General features: G+C 42.4%; 1 protein-coding gene and 2 long non-coding RNA genes across 7 annotated transcripts in view; 2 read left to right on the top strand and 1 right to left on the bottom strand.

Moving 5' to 3' along the window:
- Positions 1 to 24,333, top strand: part of LOC119007856 — a 198,191-nt gene that overhangs the window by 92,410 nt on the left and 81,448 nt on the right. The window lies entirely within an intron of this gene.
- Positions 162 to 9,082, top strand: LOC119007857. The gene is made up of 3 exons (XR_005071252.1): positions 162 to 220; positions 349 to 415; positions 1,649 to 9,082. It is a non-coding gene; the product is annotated as an uncharacterized LOC119007857 (long non-coding RNA).
- fstl5 (follistatin-like 5) overlaps positions 12,341 to 24,333 on the bottom strand; it is a 169,415-nt gene continuing 157,422 nt past the window's right edge. For all 5 annotated transcript variants that reach the window (XM_037077779.1, XM_037077778.1, XM_037077780.1 and 2 more), the window contains 2 exons: positions 22,847 to 22,971; positions 12,341 to 14,733 (listed from right to left, as the gene is read on the bottom strand). In XM_037077779.1, the coding sequence (XP_036933674.1) occupies positions 14,031 to 14,733; positions 22,847 to 22,971 (828 nt within the window). In that variant the 3' untranslated portion in view covers positions 12,341 to 14,030. The remainder of the gene's footprint in view (positions 14,734 to 22,846; positions 22,972 to 24,333) is intronic.

Below are 24,333 nucleotides of genomic sequence, written 5' to 3' on the forward strand. Positions count from 1 at the left end.
GCTGCACATAAATTCACTGAATTATATTTAAAGATTCACTCAAACAGCTGTGACATGTGTTAAAGGTCAGTGTGTGTGTGTGTGTGTGTGTGTGTGTGTGTGTGTGTGTGTGTGTGTGTGTGTGTGTGTGTGTGTGTGTGTGTGTGTGTGTATTCCTGTAGCAAACAGCATCACATGCAGCTGTAGGCAGATTCCCACAGGGCAGACAGAGGCATGCTTTGTAAGTACGAGCTAGTGACATCAGATTATGACATTTTGTTCTTGCTGCAGCCAGGATATTTGTCAGGCTAGCATTTTCTTATTTTTTGAATATTGGTGTGACATCTGTGCTGGATGTTATTTCATCAGCTGTCATCGGCAGGTCGACTGGGAATAACACCTTCCAGGAGAGGAACGTTTGCCACCAGGGCTGCAGGTTAGATCTCAGCATAACCCTTAAGGTTGTGACTGTAATGTTTTATTCAGGTTTTCAAATATTCTGCATATTCTGCTGGTAGCATGTGTGAGGTATGAGGACTGTGTATTGTCTGGGGGTGCAGTGTGTGCCTTGAACCTGGCAGGTGTGATTTACATTAGCAACCACAGGAGGGATTAGTTGTTATCAGACTATCCGTCTGGATGTTATTCACATGTCTTGAGGAATGTTCATCCAACATAATCTTAATGACTGAACCTGAGGAACTGTGCAACACACCTGTGGTTTGCAGAAGTGAAAACATTTGTACTGGTGATTGTGTTGACTGATTAGAGTTGTCACCAAGTTCCACAGGCTTCGTCCCCTGGATGAATTTATCTTATGTGCTGTGGCCTTTTGAGACATTATCTTTACATTTAGGGCATTTAGCCACTTTGGACACTTTTGTTACAATAAGTACATTTGTCATAAAAGAGAAACTACAACATCACCGTCGATAGAGTAAAAGGAAATCTTCTCTCACACATGTTCTAAGACTACAGCTGCATCCACACTCATACGTTTAATTTAAAATATGTAACTTCTGCTTGTCTGGCACCTGCAGCAGTTTGGTGTTTCAGGATTCCCTAAAACTGAGAAATTTGGAAGTGACGATAAAGAAATCCTCCTGTTATCTGAATGTATTTTTACATCTCAACAAACAGTCTTTGGGAAGTGTTTGCTACAAAACTGTCGGCACAATTCTTCCATTTCACTTCAAAATGTGTAAATGTTAAAAAAGCAGCATGATTACAAGTGCTATTAATTAACAGTAGCACTCAATATTGATTGATAACTGTCTGTGGCTGTTAATTAAATGGAAATATCTGAATAAATTCATAACTGCAAACATTTCCAAACTGCTGTGTAAGTGCTCCGGGGTGTGAAGAACCATCATTACCATCGCATGTGTTGAAGGTTATGTGAAGATGTTAAGAAGTTCTCTTGTTCTGAACTCTGTTAGGAGTTTAAAAATATCTTATTAGGATACAACATAAGTTTTAATCTTAAACATTTTCGTCTAAATAAAAGTCTGTCCAGTCACTGTATATCGCCCAATGAGGTAACAGAGAGGTGGAGACAGAAGGTGGTTTGTTGGCCTGATGTTAAACTGAGAGTAAATGTGTAAATAACATTTTTATAGCAAATATTTTTTAAATCAGTAAATAGTATGTGTAATCATTACCTTCTCAGAAGACATCGTTCCCATTTCGCTTCATGTGGTGTTGTCATGGAGGCGTGGCCAAGCTGACAACTGACTAACATCACACATCTCTGGGAAGCAGTGAGGTCCAAAAATACACCCGCTTCTGGAAATCTTCGAGATTGCCACTCATCATGCCAAGAAGCAAATAAAAACCTTTGGCCGTACAGACCTTACGATCATACGCCTGATCACATCGACACATCTCTGTAGCTTTATTCACTCATCTGGAACATGAAGAAGAATCTCTGACAAATGTCCAAGTGATTTAAACTTTGCCGTGCAGACTGAGGCACAGATGCAGCAGACACAACAAGGGTATTTTCCGCTGAATATCCTCGTTCAGTTCTGCAGTCTCACTCTTCACTCGAGAGCTTTGCATATTGGAGGAGTCCCTCTCGGCCTAAAAACCACAGGACTTCTTCTTCTCCGTGCACTCAGACTTCCTCTCTTAACAGCTGGCTCTTTGGCTAAGAGCCGTCAAGCTGGAGAGAGCTGTGCGATGTTTCCTCCCGGCAGTGATAGAGCTGCTCTCTAGAATGGTTTCCCTTGGTGCAGGATACGTCTCACTGTGTTTGGCAACCCAGGAGACGGGCATCACATCTGGTCCTCAGCTCTGCAGCGGCAGGCAGTGAGAAGTAAATTCTCCTAATGACGACCGGCTGGCCAGAGGCCCGATCTGCCCCGGCCTGGATGTAAAGCTCCACTCCTGCTCCAGTGGAGAGAGAAATCTGGAGACGGGACCTTTCAATGATTTGTGAAACGGTGAACATGTTTTGGGGCTTTTACTCAGTGAAAATGAGAGAGACTTTAAACTGAACATGTTGCTGTGTTTCACTGCACGCTCGTGACATTTTGCCCCGTGACCTTGAAGACAAATAACATCCAGCAGTGTGATGTATTAGCTGTTGTGTCCAGACGGACAGTCGGCTTGATAGATGATAGAAGCTGAATGTCCTCCGTTGACTCTGTTAATTATTGATACAGATGTACGATATAACTTACCGTTCTGTACATCCTCATTGTTTGTTGTCTTTTTCACTTCATGACTTCACTTCATGACTTCTTTTATATCACTTTCTGACATGATTCTGCCCCTTACTGTATATTATTGATCTCCATCCGCCAGTGTCTCCTCTGTAGCTTAATTGGTGCAATATCTGTGTGGGCATACCCTGAAAATAGTTTGAGACATGTTTTCAATTCAAGTGCATTGTTGTCAACCTTTTCACTATCTCTGGTGACTTTTAAGACGCCTTGAGCAACAACTTTGTGTTGATGTTGACTCGTCTCCCTCTCTGGACTGACTGTTTGGTCGACCAGTCATCAGCTGTGGACACAGAGTGAGTTTGGAAAGTGCGTATATCTGATCAACAGTTACTTTTTCCAAGGATGAGTTTTTTTTTCTCAAAATACATGGATTGAACAGACTGAGTCTATTCCACTGATTGATGCAGTCTGTTCACTTCAGTTTCACAGTCCAGATTACACTGAAGTCTATAGTAAAAACAAATTGAGATGCATATTGATGAGGTGAATATTATAATAGCTAATCAATAGAGAGAGACTGCTAACACCAGCTACACAGCCATGTAGTAGTGATGGAGCTGCTAGTGATTAGTTGTAATATTAGCAATTTATGCTAACTTGTTTCTCATTGTAAACAGAGGCGAGTTATCTTAGCTGACTAGACTCTGTCTGTCTTTCAAGTCAAATATAAACGGACCTCTGATCTGGATCTGACTAGTGAAGCCAGTGCTGAAGTGCCTTTGACCTGTATTTTTGTGTATTCCTCTCACTTGATTTATTATCTCAGTAAACAGTTTCCCTTTGAGTTTATGGTCTTCAATACAGCGTACTGTTCATTTTGAGTATTATGGTCCCGCTGAGAGTGAAATAGACGATAAGCAGCGTTTGCCTCAGGGGGAGGAAACACTGAGAAACCATGTCCTCGTGTTCTCAGTAGGATCATATCAGGTTGTCATCTCCAGCTCCACCATCTTGTCCAAATAAGTTCACTCTGGTCGCCCCCCCCCCAAAAAAAAACAAGATGCTAAATGTTAGTCCAAAAATGAGTTGGTGACATAGTAAGTTTTAATTGTCAGCGATACAACCAAAGCTGTGTGTGCTTGTTGAGATAAAACAAAATAACATCTTGTATGAACAGTGATAGATTACACAGCGCTATGATGTGCTCCAGGCAGCGGCGCACCACGGAAATTAACAGCTCATCTTCTAGCAAAGGCGGCTGTAAAATATCAGTCAACACCCACCCAGAGGCCTGGAGCTGAACGCTGCTTCCACAATCACGTCTAAAAACAGTTCTATCCTCTTTTTTTAAAAAAAGAATACATGTGCACAATAGCTGCTGTGTCATTATCGCTCATGTATTCTCACACAGAACACGAGGAGAATTAACATTTCAGTTCATCGTCAGAACTTGTCAGTGAATATTTTTTTGGTACCTGTTGAAACAAAGCACGCAGGTTGTTTTCTGGCAACAGAAACTTCATTTTGTTTGTCAAATAAACATTAAAGAAAATATTATCCTCCACGTCTGACGAGACAAAGAGGTCCACTTCCTCAAAAGAGCATCTGACATCAAAGACGTCGCCTCAGAACACCCACGGAAACAAACCAACAAATCCTTCACATCGTGCGAACATATAGACGCCGAACATACATCAGCCCCACAAACAGCGCAGCAGGAGATCACTGACGGCGCTGTGCACCACTGCTGCTGCAGCCACGAGATACAGAAGCTCATCGCACTCTTTTTAAATCCATCTTGAGGAGAGAAATGCAGCACTTCACGCCTCTCAGGCTCTGGAGCCACACCCCTGTTTCACTGTCAGTGGTCTGAGGGAAGTTGAAATGGAGCTGCAGGGCCGAATGTCTGTGTTTAACAGACGGTTCAAAACATTCTGGACAGAAGTAAGGCAGAATAAGAATGATGGACTGAATTTGATGTTGTAGATGGTTTAATGTCTGTGCTGTGCCTCTGGTAAACCAGGAGGATGAACTGAAGACATTGTTAGTATGGTTAGACGGATTATTGGCTCGGGCTGATTATCAGGGTCGATATTCTGGCAGACTGCTGATGAAATTAACTAATTTGAAAATGTGCGACTTGATGCAGCATCCTCTCACAAAATGTCCTGTAGACACAGTCTGGTAACACATCACATTTAATAGCCTTTAAACACTGAATTAACTAGTAACTATAATTAAGGAGCAAAAAAAGGAAATAGTAAAATTGAACGTAACCATCTTCAGTAAATTGTGCTCATGTTTATTTCATCACTGTTTTTGACACAAGATTGAAGATTGTGGAAGGTTTTGGACTACGATCGGCTCCAAAGCTCCCCAGTTTCACACATTAAGTCTGAGAATAGACTGAAGACTTTTTTTGTTAAAACCTTTTTTTGGCCCCTTGAGGAATGTGAATGTTTTTCCTCATAAATCCCAGTGACAGTTTGATAGTTAGTGACACTCAGACAGACACATTGCAGATGGATATCAAGCCCTTTAACAGACTGTGTCTAGAAGAATGTGTACATGAAGTTCTGACTGACAAGTCTTCAGAAAATCCAACTGTCTAAAACTCAGACACTTGAGGTTTGAGAAACTGTGTCTGATGGAATTTCACCTAAAAGTTGCTGAATCAAGTTTGATTTGATTAGCAAAATAGTTTTTCTGTCAATAGTTACCAATAAATCAAACAAACATGTGCAGCTCTAAAGTAAAAGTAGAAAGAAAAGTGGCTGAATCTGTTGTTGTCTCCTCGGAGACAAAACATGAAGTTGGATTGGATTTATTTTTACCTTCTGGTAAGAGGAACCAGACAGACAGGATGTGAGTCAGATGTGATTGGAGGAAGCTAATCCCACAGGGCTCAGGTTGGATTATATGTCTGAGAATCAAAACACAACCGACTACTATCCCTAATATGCTGGAGCCACTATAGCATGACACAAATCAACACGGTTCCGTGTTTTCCTGAATTTTGGGTCTGGCAGCGCCGGTGTAAAGCACAAAATGTGTGTTGCGAGAGAGCCCTTGTTGATAACTTTCCTGGCTGTTTCTGGGGTCGACCTTGAGGAGCCGTCCCTCTGCTGCCTTTTCGCAGCACACTGAACAGAAAAAGGACAGACAAGGCGCATGCTAAGTGGAGGTGGTGGCTCCTGTCATGGTCGACCTGGGCGCTATCAGGACGGGATCGGTCGGCTGCGTCTGGATGACAGGACGCTGCTCGTGTCTCCGTCACTGCTGAGTGTCCACAGGCGTCCTCCCGGCCTCTGTGTCACAGCAGCCAGCTCAGCATGACAATAGGACGACTAAAGGAGACGAGCCGTCTGCTGTCAGCATCCTTAACCACATCCTGGGCCGCTGCCATCACCATATGCCCATGACTTTCCAAAAACTGCCCTCAAATTTGACTAAAAACATATTAAAAAAAACATAATCATATGAATTTTCTGCACCAGTGGCTCAAAATGTGAGCCAACGATTCACCAAATGACCTTTAAAAAGTTCTGCTATTTGCATTGACGGGCGCCTACATCACTGATCTCCCTGAAGGTCTCCTCAACACTCGCCTAATGAGCAAAAACCTTCGGACTCCCATCTGTTGAGACAAACCGAGCCGAGGTGTGGACAGTGACATTTACATTACTGCTGAAGCCATTTTATACCAGAACGTCTTAATGCTCAGTTCAAAATACAGGAAGAGTGCTTGAATGAGCTGCAGTGTGATCGTTGTGTTGGGTTGTTGTGTATCTGTCTCTCTGCCTGCCTCTTGCAGCCTGTTTTGGTTTTCTATGTTGGAACAATTTCTTTTCCACCTTGTTGGATGGTTTTAGTGAGTTTGTAATTTCTGTTCTGTTGAGTTTGAATGAACTGGAGGATAAAATTACTGTTTCTGCAAACTGAGTCTGGCTGGAGCGGTTCAGTGGCTGTTTCTGGATAAACAAAGATGCAGAATGCTGCTCGTCACTGGTGTGGACGCTTTTGTTCCAGCTGTGGAATATCAAGTAAAGCACCTTTGTTCACTGCATTGAAGATTTTCTTCCACTCAGGTGTGCATGAAGATGTCGGTTTCTATTATCAGGAATTTTATCGGTATCAGCATTGAGAGTCCGGTAATTATCGATTGACGATGGAAAGAAATCCATAGTGTGAATCCCTAGATTTGACTCTTTAACAACAGGAATCTCTACAGGATTCTTTCCTAATGTTGTCAGACACTTGGAATGACAATATGATGTCAGGTGAAAAATAAATAAATACACTGCAGCCCATATTGGTGGCTGCTGGCTGCAGCGGTCTATACAGGACCAATTTCAAATATTTCATGGTTTTGTGTTTCAGTGTAGTCAGTTGCTGTTTTATTTTGTAGGTTTCCTCCTCAGGTGTCATCTTTTTCCTTTCTCTGTCTCTCCCCTGCTTGTTTTCTATATTCACTGCCTTGAGATTTAAATTCCTGGAGCTGAGGCCCCCAGGTTTGTCCCACCCAGGGCGGAAGCACCTGGTTGCCGGAGGCTGCAGTGTCGCGTGGCCTCGTGCCGAATGTCGCTTGTATAAAACAGCGTTCCTTGTGTTTCTTCTGTGTTTGCAATCTTTGTTCCCAAGTCCTGTGTTTTCCCCTCACGTCTCCGCGTTCCTGCTGTTTGTCTTTCTGAATTGTTCTCAGTTGAATCCGTAGATCTTTTCTGGGATTTGCCCCATCGCCTGCCAGTTTTGTTGTCTGAACTTAAGTTTTACATTATTCAAGCTCCCACTTGAACTATTTCAACCTTGGTGACTTGCATTTGGGTGTTTTTTGTTTTTGTGGATCACCAGTCGTAACAACGTTGTCGTCTGTATTAGTTGCTAATACACAACATGGGAAAACAGGGTCCAGGTGGAAAGTTGGCCTTTATGATGGTGATCATGACAAACATTTCCTGCTTCACATCAAGCAACCTGAAAACGAAGGAAGGGTCATTACGTCACTGAATCTTACTCTGGGATCAGACTGTGGCGACTGCTGTACTGAAGTCACACTAAAACCAACATACACTTCAGAGAGCTGCTGAACCACTGAGTGTCTTCATCAGCACATTGTTTGTTCTCCACAGAGACAAGGAACAGACTCATGGTCGCAGTGTAACTGCAGTCATATCAGTGGAAATCAGTCGGACCTGCCCCGTTTCATCACAACATTATCACACCTGTCATCCTGCTCTCAAGTGTTTTATTTAATTTTCTGGAGGCGTTTATTCCTCAGAAGTCATGTGATGCAGATGTGTTTGGTATTAGTGTGTTTCTGTCACCACAGTCTGGCCTCAAAGCGACAGGCGGTGATGTGATGGACCCTCCTCCTGTCCTTTCTTTACAGCATCATGTTAGCATTGTTACTGTGAGCGCGGTGACGTTAACCTTTAGTAACAAGATGAATCAATAATCACCCCTCAAAAGAAAATAATTTGGACATTCTGCAAGTGTGTGATTTATTTGTCCCCCATGTAATTAAACCCTTTCTATATTTACATTGTGCTCATTGCAGCACAGCCAATAGTCCATTTTTCCATGTAGGGACACTTCTGTCCCTGAGAGAAAATCCATTTCCTAACTGCTGCCGTCCTCCACTCAGAAGCACACTGATTATTCTGCAGGCAGAGAGCGAGCGAGCGAGCAGGCGGCAGAATGCAGGATGAGGACCTACAACCAGCACGAGGTGCAGCTCCACCAGTGGCCTCAATCAGTCATCAGGCTCCTCCGTACAGATGGAGCAGAGAGGTGGTGCTGTTGGCAGGCCCGGCAACATGATTAAGGACCCGGCGGCATGATTACGCTCCTCGTCTTGTGAATGGAATAATAGAGAGAGGCCAAGTCTGGTGCTAAATTCTCCTGATGGAGGCGAGACAAGCGTGTGTGGTGGGGAGGAGTCCGAGGCCCTCCCATGTGACCGGGAGAAGATAAAGGATCGACGGTAGATAATTAACGAAGTGCCAGGACCTCTTTTCTCTTCACATGGCTGTTTTATTAAAGGGGATTCTGTACGGAAGAATATTAATATAAACTACCAGCCTGTGTGACTCAGTGATGAATATAAATTGGGAGCGGTGGGGGGAGGAATGCATTAGGGGGCGTTTATCCGGAGCGCTGTGGGGAGCGTGATCATGAGAACGGCGGCACCGAAGCTTTCGGCTCTGTTGATCTCTGCAGAGGAACCAAACGATGTCATCAGCATCAGAAGACTTCCACGTACATCCAAACTGCACATTACACTGCCGATAGAAGGAAAATCTTCTCACATCCTTTACTGTTCTGACCGCTGCAGTCACTTTGCAGATTATCGATTGAGGATATTGATCCATTGTTTAAAGATTAAAGGTGCACTTTGTAGATATTTCATGTCTAAATAAACTAAATAAACTAAGTCCCTTTGTTCCCATGGCTGATTTAACAAACTGACCTTACAGGACAACATGATTTATACTGTTTTACTTTGTTTAGATGTGGCGGACCCTGCCACCTCCCTGGCTTCAAACAGTGATCTGGAACGTTGTTTTCCTCTGAGAATAGCTGCTTTATTCACTGATGGAAATATTTCTGTTTGCATTTACTACCTTATTAATATTATAAATAAGAGTTCTGAGTTTGAATTCCTTCTCCAGAACTATAGTTTGTATATCGTGCTCCTTTAATGTTGTTAAAGGCAACATATGTGGGACGTCTTCAGCTTGAACAGCTGCGCTCACTCTCAGAAGCTTGACACAAAGTTAGCCGGCTAGCTATACTGAGGAGGCTAAGCTAAGCTAACAGAAATTGTTGATAGAAATAAAGATGCCAGCAGTGTCAGCGAGCGTCTTTGGTTCGTCTAAGACTGATTTAAAGGACTTTGAGACAGCAGCAATGAACTTATTTTCATTTCCTCTTCCACGTGTTGTGAACGCCTCAGAACTAACGTGCAGCGTCTTTTCTGTCCGTACACAAACGCTTCAAGCGCTCTGCCAGCGTTTCCTGCTAAACTATGTTTTTGTGCTGTCTGGTGGAGATCGATGTTCTGATGATCAGGGCTCAGTAGTTGATGACTGTCAGCCATCGGCGACAGACTGCCAACCCTGATACATGCTGTTATTACATGCATACATTCTGTATATGTACATATATATGTTTTGTCACTCGTGCACTTGGAGACTGATGACCACAACAGCTGCAGTTTCACTGTCACATATTGTATATTATGTCATGTAACTATATCATATACATTTGAATAATTTCTGCATGAGAATTATGAGTACAGACTGTGAAACATATGCAATATGTGAACTTGTTAGACATTTATTACACACAATTAGTAAACTAATCAAGTAATAGATCAATAATTGTGTCTGTTAAATTTGGTAAAAAAATGGCAACTGTGCAAACTAAACAACTTGACACTTAATCTGAAAAATAAATGTTGATGACAACAATCATTTGTGCAGACTGATAGATTCATCAGTGATCAAGATTGAAGTTATCTGTTGTAATTTCTCTTTAGATGCAGTGAGTCGTTTATCCACCAAAACATTAGATCTGCAATAATAACAGCAAACAGTTTAGCAACCTGGATGATGCATTTCATCGATTTTCCGCTAATTTCTGCTTTTTAATTAAAATGAGGATTTGCCATTTTTTCTCCTTTTGATGAAACTGAAAATTGAAACTGTTGACTGTAATTGAGACTAAACAAAGAGGACGAGGTCGTGGCTCTTGGCTGACTGTGAAGAACACCTCAACGTTCAAATTAATCAGAAACTATTCAGATGGATTAGAGTCAGAGTCAGCAACAGGTCTACACACTCCTGTACCTTAAATGTATCGTATAATACACACAGAACAGAAGCAGAACCGCCCACTTCTGTCAAACATATGGCTGAAAGTTGTGCAGCAGCTCACCAGAGGTAGAGGCTCTTCAGATGTAAGTAGCTCTCCACATGGATTTCAAAGATAAGTGTACAGCTTCATACAATTTGGAGGATACTTTTACCCAGAACACCTCCCAGAACCTGCAGCCGGGTACACTTTAGACATGGTCGAGCCCAGAGGGAGAAAACCACCCTGAGAGTGTGAGCAGAGCTGAAATACTAACATGTTGAATGTAGTTCAGAGAAATCTCTGGATTCATTCATTAATGATCCATTCAGAATGTTTGTAATCAAAGGAAACTGATTCGATAAAATTCAGTGAATCTGACTTTAAAGAAAACGTGTCTCATATTTCTTTGTGAATTAAATAATTTGTGTTCATGTCTTTCACCCCTAAAAAATAATAATATTCTTGTAGCAAACCTCCAAATGTTACCTTTTTGATATCTCTAATTGCTGTTTTCAGTGTTCATGTTTGATTAATCTACCGTTTTCTTGATTGTTTGGTAAAATGTTCCGAGAGCCTGAAGCCGTGTTTCAAAAGTCTTGTTTGTCAGAACAGAACAAAACCCAAATAAATTGAGTGTACTTTCATAGAACACTGAACATTAATCACAGCACAGAAACAGGAACCAGTAAACTTCTTGCAGTGATGCTGATAACAGAAGTGTCGTGGACCCACAGTGTCAGTGTTGGAACGAGTTCTGGTACCACTGTTAAGGTGTTTCACTTGACTGCTTCTGTTTAATGCTTCCAGCACTTCCACTGCATTACATTACAACAACATTGCTATGAAGTCAACTATGTATCTGAATAAAAAGCAGTTTGAATTAGCCACCACTGTCTGGAATACTTGCACTTGATCCCTGTTTGCATCTTGATGCCGTTGCTTTGTCAGGGCAGAATAAATGTTCACCCTGTACCTTTTCTGTTTCCCTCTTGTCCAACACTGTGAGCATGCTTGGGGTTTAGAAGACATCATGGTTTGGCTTAAAGCCCCCCTGCAGTCTAGTTGGATGTTTCTCTGACAGTGTTGATGAGCAGCACTGAAGTCACTAAATTGAAGCTGCTGCTTATAGCAGAATCTGGGAGTTGTACATGAAGTTGTCTAGTGGTGGCAAATGTACAGTACAAGTTACAGTTTGACTTTGAATGAACTCTGCTGGGCTTTAAAATGCCTGTTTGGGTCACAATGATCTGACTTTGCTGTGAAAAGTATCTGGTTTTGGTCGCCACCAACGGCTGGTCCATAAAATATCCAGCGGTGTGGTAACGACACCACCCTGGCCTCCACCTCGTCATGTGTATCATCTGTGCTTTGTTACTTCCTCACTAAAAGTTGAGCTTTGAAATATTAAAGTATGATAATTATATAAGAAAGTGAATCTTTAATAGTGGTGGATAAACTTCACTCAGGAAACACATGTCAGTCACATTTTTCCAAAAAGTCCTGGATGTCAGACTCTTCTCAACGAAGATCATTTAGATTTCAGTGTAAACTGAGCGCCTGACAAGTTTCTCCACTGCTCTGCTTCAACTCAGCCTGCTTTTGTTTCAGTCACAGTCTGACATCTGAATTTTCCCTCTTTGTTAATTATAGTGATAGATTTTACTGCATGCCTTCCTACAAGAAAAATATACCCAGAGGGACAACAGAGTCTTGACCTCGTTCTTGTAGCATTATAATTGGCAACTGGCTGCTTCACCCCGAAAGGAAACTTGTCGATACGTGATTGTCTGTGCACCGGCCTCCACAGAGTAAAGACACGATATTACACTCATTTCCATGGTCTAGTTTTTATTGTTGGGTAAAATGACAAGCGTGTTTTCTCTATATAAATAACAATCACATGAAGGAACATACAAGACATGGCTATATGGAGGTGAAAGCGGTGTGTGTTGTGTGTGTGTGTGTGTGTGTGATCACAATGAGTACAGGATATAGATAATGACAGCTGCATGGTTTTCATTTGTTAAAAAGGACGTCGATTACCGGCTCGGAAAATCACCAGAACCTGTGTGAATCTGTACATCGATGGGAAACTAATGGACTCACAGTCGGCCGCTATGTACAGAACATAAATAGAGAGAAAGGTCAGAGGTCGTCATCAGCAGTACAGTCAGGTTTAAAGGTCTGAAACAACGTGTGACAGGGGAGAAAGTAAAATATACACGAGTTAACAGGAAAGACAGAATGATTTATATAATCTGTACACATCAAAAATCCGTACTAAATTTGAGATACAGTTGCCCATTGTGATTCACAGAGTCAAAGAGTGCCAGGGTGAAAATGCATAGAAATGTGTCCAGCTAGGTTTCATTGACTTGCCAGCTATGTTTCTACTGCAGGAGCATTCAGAAAGTGTCTTATATTCTTATCCTCAAAGACCCTCTAGACAATACATCTACCCGCCCCCCCGCGTGCTAGCTCATCGTTACTTCACATTAAAACATCCACTTGGAACATGCTGTCAGACAGAGCAGACAATGCATGTGTTTTTTTTTCTCTCTTTCTATTATATTCTACAATTCTTTTCTTCTATTTTGGTCCTGGGATATTGAAATTATGAGAGGATTTCTTCACGCACGAGTGCTCTATTGACTCATCGCTAGATTTCACAACGTGTAGTGTATAAAGCTGGTACTGGTAATTCAACTAACATCGCCACAGACTTTCATTTTTCTGCTTTGGACTAAAAAGGAAAAAGAAAAATATATATGTATATTTCAAAAACCTTCCAACGCTGGTTATAATTTTGGATCAAAGGTTATAGATCGCACAACCATAATGAAGCACTCAGTCTGCACTTCAAACAGGTTGGGATCACAGCGAGGGCTCGTTTTAATTAGACTGAGTCGGCTGCGTTGGAACAGACAGACGAGAGCGGTAGATTTATGATAAACCACGCTCACCACGAATGGACGGGTCAAAGAAAGAGGGGCAGTCACACTGGGAATAATTACGCTAATTCCTCTGATGGAGGGGAATTTTCCTTGAAGGCACAGGAAAAAAGTCGGGGATAGGTAAAATTAAATTACAAGAGTTAATCCGGACATAGACAGTATATATATTGAATTCTGCCAATTCACTTAATATTAATTTTGTTCAGAGATTATCTACAGCATTCCCACACACTGAAAAATTAAGAATAATAACGCAAAGTTGCACGTTAACAGATTCATACCAATTCTCCTGGAAAAAGATTACCAGCAAGCAACTTTATGTTGACTAAAACTCATTATATTAACTTGGCTTTAAGACGATGTATAAATCAATTACTCACTCACTTGTGTTTTTTATCTGTTTTGGATTACAGCCCCCCCCCCTCCAATCCAGTAGATTTAAAAAATGTTGAATTTGGTTTCTGTGGTTTTCACTATTGCGCTCCCACAAAATTAAAGACTCTGCAACAGAATTCAGTGCAACAGTACCTTTGTGAGGAAAACAAAGCTCGTTGTGTCTCGATGTTATGACCTAAGACTCCCCAACCCACACCACCACGTTGCCTTTGAGGACATCAGTGATCTCACAGTTGAGCTTGTTGAGCCGTCCGTCCAAGATGAAGAGGGACTCTCTGGACGGGGTCATGAGGTACTGTCCGAACAGTCCGCTGCCCGCCATTACCCTGTTCCTACTGCTCCACGGCCACTCGAACGACTTGGTGGCTTCTTTTAAGCTCTTGATCATCTTGACCTTGCCGCTGCTCAGCTCCACAAACAGAGCGTCAGTTTGCCGGCCGGAGCTGCCGAACACGTTGTACTGGTGGACCTCCGTGAAGGAGCGCTGGAAGGCCAGATCAGACAGGTGGAGGTTGGTGTGGATGTCGAAGGGCTCCTGGATCTCTCCCCGCTCTGAGATCATCTGGATCCTCATCAGGCCGTCGCCGTCGTCCACAGTGACCAAGTAGTGGCCGTCTGGAGACACGAAGGGAGTGCCGGTGACGTCGCGGTTTTGGCCGATCACACCGTCTGTCACGCTGTCCAGGATGAGTTGAGGCTGTGTGGCTCCGGTGGAGTCGGGCTTGCAGTTGACAAAGTAGTAGCCGCCCAGGTGGGTGTAGGCGACAGACTTGGGGATGCAGTTGTACTCCCGTAGGCTGATGTTTTTCACATACGACGTTGTCTCTAGATCGATCTTGTGGAGAACAGGCTCATTTCGATGAAGAATGAGTCCAAATCTGTGGGCAATTTAAAGAGAAAAACAAAGAAAAACATTGAATCAATAACACATTTTGACTTTCTGAATTCAGCAAATTATGAGTCAGTCCACCACTCCAGACTGAATTAACAGCCGTAGGACGGATTGCACTTTCATTCTGTGCAGGAATTCAGAGCTCTTGGATGAAGAAGCTAATGTTTGGTGATGACCCAACTTTGATCCGGTGCCAGGTAATCGAATCATGCACAATGTCTGAATATCTATTTTTCACTGCTTTAAACGGATAATAGACTTATTTTTGTTTAACTTATTCTGAAGTAGATGCTGACTGCACAGTGTGATGGATGAAAAAAATGTCACCATCAGTGGATAGATCGGCTCCCTATGAGCATCTCTTTCATTTTGCTATTCAGTCGGCCACCAGGATCGATTTCTCATGGAAACATCAAAGATGAATTTCAGCACAAAGGAAACACTTCTGCCATTGTGCAACCAAAACAGACTCAAGCATGTATTGTCCCAGTCGCTATCTCCAGGTAACGATAGGGCAACAGGAATAACTGCAAAAGAGAAAGAACCCCGCTGATGGAGGAGGTGTAGAAGTCGAGTGATAGAAATTGAGGTAAAACAAGTGGCAGTGGACGGGCGTTCACTTGATGGAGAACAACAGTGTTTGTTTCAAAGTCTGTTGTCCTGTTGTGTCGATGTTTTGATGTGTGTTTCCTCACACCACCGCGACTCAGAGCTCAAACTGGCTTTCTTTCTACAAGATCAGCAGCCACAAAGCATTTTTTAATTTCATTTTACTCTGCCTCTCGTGTTATTTCAGCTATGGTCGATTTCTGCTCTGGCTTAGTTTCCGAGGTTCATGCATTCTCGTCGTATCAGGATGAGTTCAGACTCCGAGAGGAAATGCAAACTGATTTCTAAATTAGCTGGCTGAATGTTAAGGATATGTTATGTTCAGGGTTAAAAAGAAAAGGTCCATTCAAGCAGTTCAACAGCCATATTGGCACTACAGCGTCATCTACACATTCCCCTCTAATAGGATGATAGCAGTTTTACATGTAGGGCATTGATCAGTGAAAACACTCGTCATTAGAAAAACCCAAAGAATCTGTTAATGGCACATTACGTTTTAATAGCAGAGCAGCGTAGAGGGAGAATATGCACGAAGCTGACAGGCCTCAATTAAATGTGAATAGCAGCTGATCGATGCTGACAGGCACTTCAGTCGTGCAGTCATTCATCATCTTTTATGCCGTTTGAACACCAAGCCGTCTGTACCTGTGAACAGAAAATGGCTGTTTGAGAGCCACAGACACGTGATCGTCCCCGTGGTGGGAATCATTGATCCACAGATCGTTTTGTCTGGTGGGTACAGACCCTGAGGTCAGAACAGAACAGATCTGTGTGGGCTTTTTAAAATGTAGTCATGGGTGTAATAATGTTTTATTAAGTGTCGGGCAGACACTGTGCAGGCTCAGGTCAGTTTTCAGCTTGGCTTTTCTCGAGCCAAATTTCTGCTGGATCGATTGCCGTTGACTCTTTCAGCTGCCGTACAGCTGGGTGGACTTCTGGAGTTTCAGAAAGATGGTTGGTGTTCTTACAGTTTGAACAGCTCTGTGATCAGATTGAACATTTTGTAGCTGCAGGTAATTTTGACTGAACTTTGCTGAAAAAAGTAAACCATTAATGTTCACATTGGTTTTATTACCATCTGCGACAGCGTTGGCTGGTAATGTTTTCACCTTGTGAGTCATCAAGCTCCTGGAGACACCTGATGTAGCTGGAATTAACACAAAGAGAAGCAGTTGCGTACATTTTTCCAGGTGTTTGTCTGTGGAAACATTACAGCTGTGCACGATCCAGTCACAAAGCTTGATAGGTGTATATTTGAGATGAAAATGAAGATTCAGTGTGAAAATAGGTGTCCCAGCAAAGTGACCAAACATTTGGAGAAGCCTCCTCACACTTTCTGTCACAGGCCCACATTGATCTGTTTGAGCCCCGCTCATTCCTATGAAAGCTGCTCAGTGGCCAAAAAGCTCAACTTTACAGGTATGAAAACACCTGGATCGTCGGTTTTGTGCAGCATATAGACAGTTTGCACTAGAGACTTCTGCTCAACTTGAATGGAGATAAAATCTTCCTGCTCTTTTAGACTCTCCAGATTTTATTGGACCGATTGCCTCAAATTCTGACAGTGATACGATTCATTTCGAGAGGTGTGACGTTCAAAAATAATTGATCAAATGTACAGACTTTTCCCTTCGGGCTTGGGTCCAACCCACTGGTACTGAGCAGTCACGGGGTTGAACATCGACATGTTGACGGACGTCGTGCGATCTCATTGCAACACGGTCGAGTCTGTGGAATAGCTTTCATTAGTACTTTACTTTGAAAGTAGAATTCCTTTCTAAACTTTATTAACCAGGGTCCATTTATTTTGAGTTGTTTTAGAAATAAGTCTTATTAAGACTGATGAATGACTGACTGAGGTCAGATGTTTTTCCATCTGCTAATTTAACAGATGGGAGACTGTAGGTCTCAACCTGAACGTCAAACCAGCCAAATAGGCTTCATGTAACTTGGAAGGCTCGACATGTTAGATTAAAATCAGAGGAAGTCCTCCGACACTAAACAGACGGCTGCTTGATCCCTCTGTGTCCCACCTGTATTAAGAATAAGCTCGGAGACAGGTGAGAATTCAGAGAAGAGTCATTTCTAAAATGTACTGTGCAGTTTAAACCTGAAAACAATTTTCCTTCCTGATCCGCTGGGAGACGGAGCTGATGTTATTAGACCAATATTACCACAGCCTGTCAGACGCTGTTGAAGCTGTTTTGCTCTGGATTGCATTCAATATTGTCACTGTTGTGACGGATCAATGGACAGCGTTCGCATCCTGTGATGTGATGGTAACATACTTGGAAGATAAAGGTCAATGCTGCATTTATCCTGCAATGAAAATATTTTCACCACCAGCAAGACATTTTTTTCAAGATTGATAAATTAATAATCCAACACTGTTTGTCCTCGCCTGAATGTGAACACAGCTGGTTGTTTTATTGGCAGACCCAGATTGCTCTCAGCCAAACTGACAGCTGCTGTTTGTCGTTTGTACCAATGATTAATGCATTAAACATCCACCCTGGTTCTGCACAACAGGATTCTGCTCAACTACTTCACATTTCATCATCTTCGTGTCAGTATTTTTGGATTAGAGTCGACTGGGTCTCAACACTCTGCAGTTCACTCGAACATCCCGAGGGTAAAAGTCATGAACGGGGAGCAGAACACTGAATGCTGCACAGTAAAAGATATCTATAACACAGCAATTCTTGTCCCCCGTCCTCCAGCAGAAACACATCAAATCAACATCTCGCTCGGCTCGTTTTGCCCTGAAGAATGTGAGTAAAATAAGAAATGCAGAGTTGCCTGACTGTAAGTCGATGGTTTTAATGAATGACAGCCCCCAGAAGTTCCTGCTCGCTGTAAAGTAGCTGCTGAGGGAATCCCCAGTCATTGAACAATCCCCGGAAGTTGCTGAATATATGTCGGCTGTTCATACACTGCTCATGCTGCTAAATCGACCAATCAATGCTGCGCTCCTGCCAGCAAACAAATGGCAGCGCGGGTACTAGATCAAGAAAAATAGATAAATAACTTACAGCCACAAGGCAGCAGTTAATTTAAACTTTCCTAGTGTCTGTGATGAAAACAGCTGTCCGAATAAAAAACAACATCGATGCACCAAAACTCCTCGTGCACTTCAGCTGTATACTGATTAATTCCCCTGTTAAACATACAGACGCCTGCTTCACAGCACAGTTACAGGCTGACTTATGTGCCTGTAACAAAACTACATGCAGAGCCGGCAGCGCTTCCATGTCTCCTTCCATCTGCTCTCAGCAGAATGTAGACAATCAGTTAATACATGTTGTCAGGAGAAAACACACTGACGGAGCCGGACGACTTTAGTTTTATTATTATCATTTGCTATTATTACAAATTACATTTCATTCCCGTTGGAGTTACGTACGTGACCTGGCGTTCAGTAACCTCAGTTCAGTGACCTGTGTCCGTTTTTCGGTTTGTCAGCAGGATTGAATAAAATCTGCTCATCTGATTTCTGTGGATACTGTAATTTTTAATCTTACTTTATTTTAACATTGCAGGTGTTTTTACATTTTTGGTAATCCTCAGAGTCTTTTGTAAACTGAATAACTTTGCACACTGCACGTTCCTAGGGCCAGGGTTATCCTCAGCCGTGGGCTCAGAGTTGACTGTGGTATAGCTCAACATCTTTTCACCCACACTCTGTTAACCTACCGTGATCTCAAGCCCAGGGCACGCTGCGTCCCTGCTAGCCCAGGGTTATAAGTCTGTTACAGCACCGGGTTTGATATCATTAGAATCATTTAGAAATCAAAGAGTCTGTTAACCCAAGTGCAATTTTCAGGTAATTTACGTGAGCATTTCCTGTTTCTGCTCCTTCAGACTTCCTCTCCACTGCATTTATTTAAAACATTAGATACTAATTGGCCAGGGCCGTTAATCACGACTGATATTTTCTTGTCATTTTGATGTGTGACTACTGTGTTTTCTATCGCTCCGTTTTACACTATCATGTTTTACCCCTGGTTTGATTTACAGGGGATAACCCCACAAAACTGAAGCTAATCTAGATTGAAGTCAAGGCTAGCTCACTTTGGATTATGCCAGTGTTAGCTAATTTGGCTAAGCAATAATGGTGTTAAGTAGCATTTAGTGGATCTTCATGAATGATTGATACGCTGTACCCATCGCTCTTAGAAAGAGGATTATCCTCCTGTTGCCATGGGAAACGCCAGTTCCAGTTCAGTGACGACACACGCTGGATGTCGAGCTCATTGATGATCTTTGACACATCTTGATGAGCATTTATCAAGAAAATCATTGACAGAATAATCGGCTTTTAAAATAAGCAGCAGCCCTGAATATTACAAAAAGTAACGTATGTAATGTATACATCAGAGCTGTGTAGCTACCTGACAACTGAACTGCAGATTTAGGTTGAGAAAGGTTAGTCTCCAGATATTGTTTCATATTTTGGTCACGTGAACAATATTCATCAAGAGGACCTAGCTGGCAGCAGCAGTAACCTGCAGTGAGCTTCTTCAGCCGACCATCAAACAGGTTCAGCGACTAGTTAACCAAGACGCTAATTGTCAAACACAACGCTGCAAAATAGCAGCTGAAGTTTCCTGCAATCTTCCCTGCAGGTCTCTGTGGGTCTAATTACAGCTGTGCCAGCAACACACACACACACACACACACACACACACACACACACACACTCTCACCCCAGGAGACCGTTAACATCCTGAATCCCCCAGACCTCCTGCTTGTTCCCGGTCTCTCTGTGACATTAGTCGAGCATTTTGGGAGCATCCATTCTCACCCACATTAAACCTGAATGTGACAATTGCTCATGACTTCTAAAACCACAGCAGCGTTTGGACACACTCAGCGTGTCTCTGCTTTGTTGTTGATTAACTGAAGTGTCAGAGAGGAGGAGAGCTGCCGGACGCCTCCCTCGGACCATCGTCTTTGTAGCTCAAAGTGAAACTCTCGCCAAAATGCAGCCTAGGCTTTTTTGTGAATGTATACGAGTCAAACATTTGTGTAAAAGCATAATTACGAGGAAAGAGGGTCTCTACACATAGTTCAACTGAACCACATACTCGACCCAGACGTGTCGATCCCGAGTACGTCTGGGCTGCCATGACGACGGCTAGAGGAACCAGCTACTGCTAACGTGAGCTGTTCAAAAACTTTCTTTTTAGTGACTCTGTGTACACAAACAGTGTTCTCAGTGCTGGTGTTCATGTGTCGAGACCCTGGTGATGCTACCAGCAAAGTTTCATGTTGTGTTGAGACTTCTTACTGTTTTAAAAATAGAGATTTTGATGCTATAGTAAAAGAGATAGCATAGCACTCCCAATGAAAATGAGTTTGACCCGAAAACAAAAATACGATAAATCTTAAAAGTGCCTCTTTCATTGTAATTATGCTTTTACACAAAGGTTTGACTCATACACATTAACAAAAAAAGCCTCGGTTGCATTTTGGCGAGAGTTTCACTTCAGTGCAGATTTTTAAGTCGAGCTTGTTGAAAACAAATAAATGGAGCAATAAATAAATCTTCCTAGTTCAGGCGCACGAGTGTAGAAGAACAACCAGCCTCTCGTCCTGACGGTGGTGTTGTGATCACTGACATTGTCAAAGAGAAAATGTCAGCAGCTATAAACATTTCAGCTGATTCAGTTTTTTAAAGTTCACGTGGACTCTGTGTTTGCTTAGATGAGCTCTATTTTTAACATGCAGGGCATTTAAAATGAGATGGAGCTGAGCTGATGCTGCAGCCGCTGCTCGGTCCACATGACGGACATCAGCCTTTACTAACCATCCTGGATCTTAGCAAGATAATCACACTGCCCGCCCTTGTTAAAGTCACACAGCTGGTACCAGCAACGTGCTCAGACACGTCCGAACATGTCCAGCCGGCTGGATTGTTTCATATAGGTCGATCTGCATCACACTGTATTATTAAGTCACTGTTGGTACATTGACAAGCAGACGTGACGGCAGAAACTGAAACTGCAGCTGTTTGTTTGTGATGCTTCATGTGATGCACGTTGTGGTAACTGAAGTCTTTGTTCCAATTCAGACACACAGATCTGTTTCCTGTTAGACTTTAAGTTGCTTCATGTCTCATTTAACCTTTTAACCCCCAAGCCAATTTTCTAGGGTGATTCACGAAGTTTGATGTTTAGTTGTTTATTTGATTAGTGTTTGGGTCATTTAAACATGTTTTTTTACGTGATGTAGCCCAGCTTCTGCTGTTTAATTTGATATAAAATACGACTATATTCTTTCATAATTAGTTCAGTGGTGGCTCTATGGTTGTTCTGCATGTCTTATGGGTTAAAAATCCCAAGGTCCCCCAACTGGGACTTTCATCAAGTTGTCACCTTGGACTTTGGAAACATACGACAGCTTTCACTCTTTTCTGTCATTTTATTGACAAAACCCACAAAATAAATGAGAAATGTGCCTGGATTTGTGTCTTTATCACAAAAAGTTCATGGAGTCTGTTCTGACCTGAAGTCTGTCCAGTGGTCTTTGTGTGATCCTGCAGGGTGAAAACATGACCTCCTCTGCAGACGGAAGAAACCGTTGATAATGAGAATAATTGTTGTTGCAGCTCACGTGTTCCCCTCTTGATTTTAAATAGCTAAAGAATCATCAGCGCCACAAACACATGATCAAGTCGTTTATCTCCAACACCTCATACATTTCAGGCTGTCGTGACTGTGGCTCTCTCTGACAACAACAGAACGTCTCCTCAGAAGAAGCATTCGTTCCTCTGGTCTCATTATCCGACTTCTGGTAGCAGAACAGTAACATCTGCTGTGTTCTGTTGTGTCTATGTGGGGAAATGGGCCGGTCCCTCCTAAATGGCTGATATAAATACAACCCTGATTCCAAAAAAAGTTAGGAAGCTGTGCAGTTATACTTTTTGATAAGACAATATATTTAATGTTTTACCAAATCGTCTTATTTGGTGTTTCTGGAACAGGTGACGGTACACTCAGCCAATCAGCAGCGAGGATGGAGTGAAGGTCACTGCTTTTTGAAAAACATGATTCTGTGTTTGATTACACAAATCAGGAGAATGAGATCTTCCAACTAATGTTTGATCCAAACATTTAAACCTGGACGTTGTATTCCAACTTTTACCCTCTGGAACATGTTTTGTAGAAATAGTCAGAAAAAAAAAATGTCTGTGGCTCTTGGGTTTATAAAGTCAGCTCTGAAGATTCGGCTCCACAGCTGATGTAACTAGGATTTATTTTTACATCTATTCCAGGTGATCTGCCACATTTCCTGCAGCACAGATGACAACCGGGCCTCCCTCCAAAAACCCTCAGTGCCACCTTAACAGACAGGCACTCACACAAAACGTTCATCCAAATCATTATTGAGTGGAGGAGGGGAACAAAAGAGAATGAGATGCCGATGGGGTGAATTTGATTTGCGGATCAATTTGCATTAGGAGTGTTCTTGGATCATACTGGACCTACCTGATGTGGTTAATGATGAGGCTGGAGGCGGGAATGAAGAAGTCGTCCACGCGGTCGAAGCGCCTGCCGACCGGCTGTGTGTGGACGGTGTGGTGGGAGACTCTTCCACTGGCCTGATTGATCACCTGGTGAATAACAATGGAGGAGGAGGTGGGCGTTAAACATGAGCCTGATAAATATATTCAGTGCTGCTGGATTCGACTCATGTAGCTGAAGTTACAACACAAATACAGAAATGTTTTTAATTAATTTTTCATGGAGTTTCATCTCAGAAGCAGTGTACAATAAATAAATCACTTAATATGCTGCTATCATTTTTATCTTGGCTGGAGTGCTGTGATCTGGGATGCAGCTCCTCTCCCCTTACTGCTGAGATGTTGGAGGCTCACAGTGGGAGGTGATGTGTGCCTCTGTCACCGCGTCTAAATAACACTGGTGCAGACGTGTGTGTGTGTGTGTGTGTGTGTGTGTGTGTGTGTGTGTGTGTGTGTGTGGACAGGGTTTGCTTTGATTGTGCCACAAAGCACAAAACAAATTACCACAGACCAAAGTCTGCTTTATGGATGTGTGTGCAGGGGACGACGAGCCGGAGCGTCAGGAGAGTAAAAACACCCAGAATGGCAGAGAGGAAAGAAAATCTAGTTTTAAAAAAAGCACAGATACTTCAGATACTACAGTAAATATGTTGACAGCAGGTGTTGTTTCTGTCCCAGAACACAGGATCTGAGATTCAGCTTTGATTCTAATACGTTTAATTGTCTTGTTGACAATAAAAACATTCAAATCTTGACACGGGCGTGACTGAAGCTGGACCAGTAAAATAATACTTTTACAGTAAAGCTTTTGCCATCCTTCCAGTTCCAGGTACGTTTTAATGAAACAATTAAATGGATTGTTTTGGCAGCAGCTTAATTTGGATCAGGAGAACCGAAAAGAGCCGATGAAAACATTAGACATTACGTTAGCTGCTGCTAACTGCTATTTCCAGCTGCTTTTAGAAACACAAGGCAGAGTAAAACATCAAGCAGGCGTACTGTAAGACTATTAATTTCCCGTCATCAAGCAAGACAAATCAACTATTGATAATCCCAGAGAGGCTGAAGAGATTGATGTCACATTGATGGCATATTGGAAAAGGGGGGAAAACGGGAGGCGCTGGAGGAATTCACATTGAATAAGTTGTAATGTCCCTTCAAGATGTTCATTACAAAGGTTATTTACAATGAGCTGTAGGGGGGCTGCTGTGGTGATGATGTCCATTACAGGCTAAAAACAAACTGCAGCAACAGTTACTTGATGTATTGAAGGTGGAATGAACTCTGTCACTGTGACTGTGTTCAGTGATCATTGTGTTTTTATGACCTTGCCTCTGTTGACTCTCCTATAGAATGTTTCAGGCTCTGTGGCCAGTATTCAAGCCTTCATAGGAACCTGGCATGTTTGGTATTTTATATATAAACAGACATTTCTATAGTACGTGTCATATC

This window comes from Acanthopagrus latus, chromosome 18, assembly GCF_904848185.1.
Source record: "Acanthopagrus latus isolate v.2019 chromosome 18, fAcaLat1.1, whole genome shotgun sequence".
Classification (NCBI taxonomy): Eukaryota; Metazoa; Chordata; class Actinopteri; order Spariformes; family Sparidae; genus Acanthopagrus; species Acanthopagrus latus.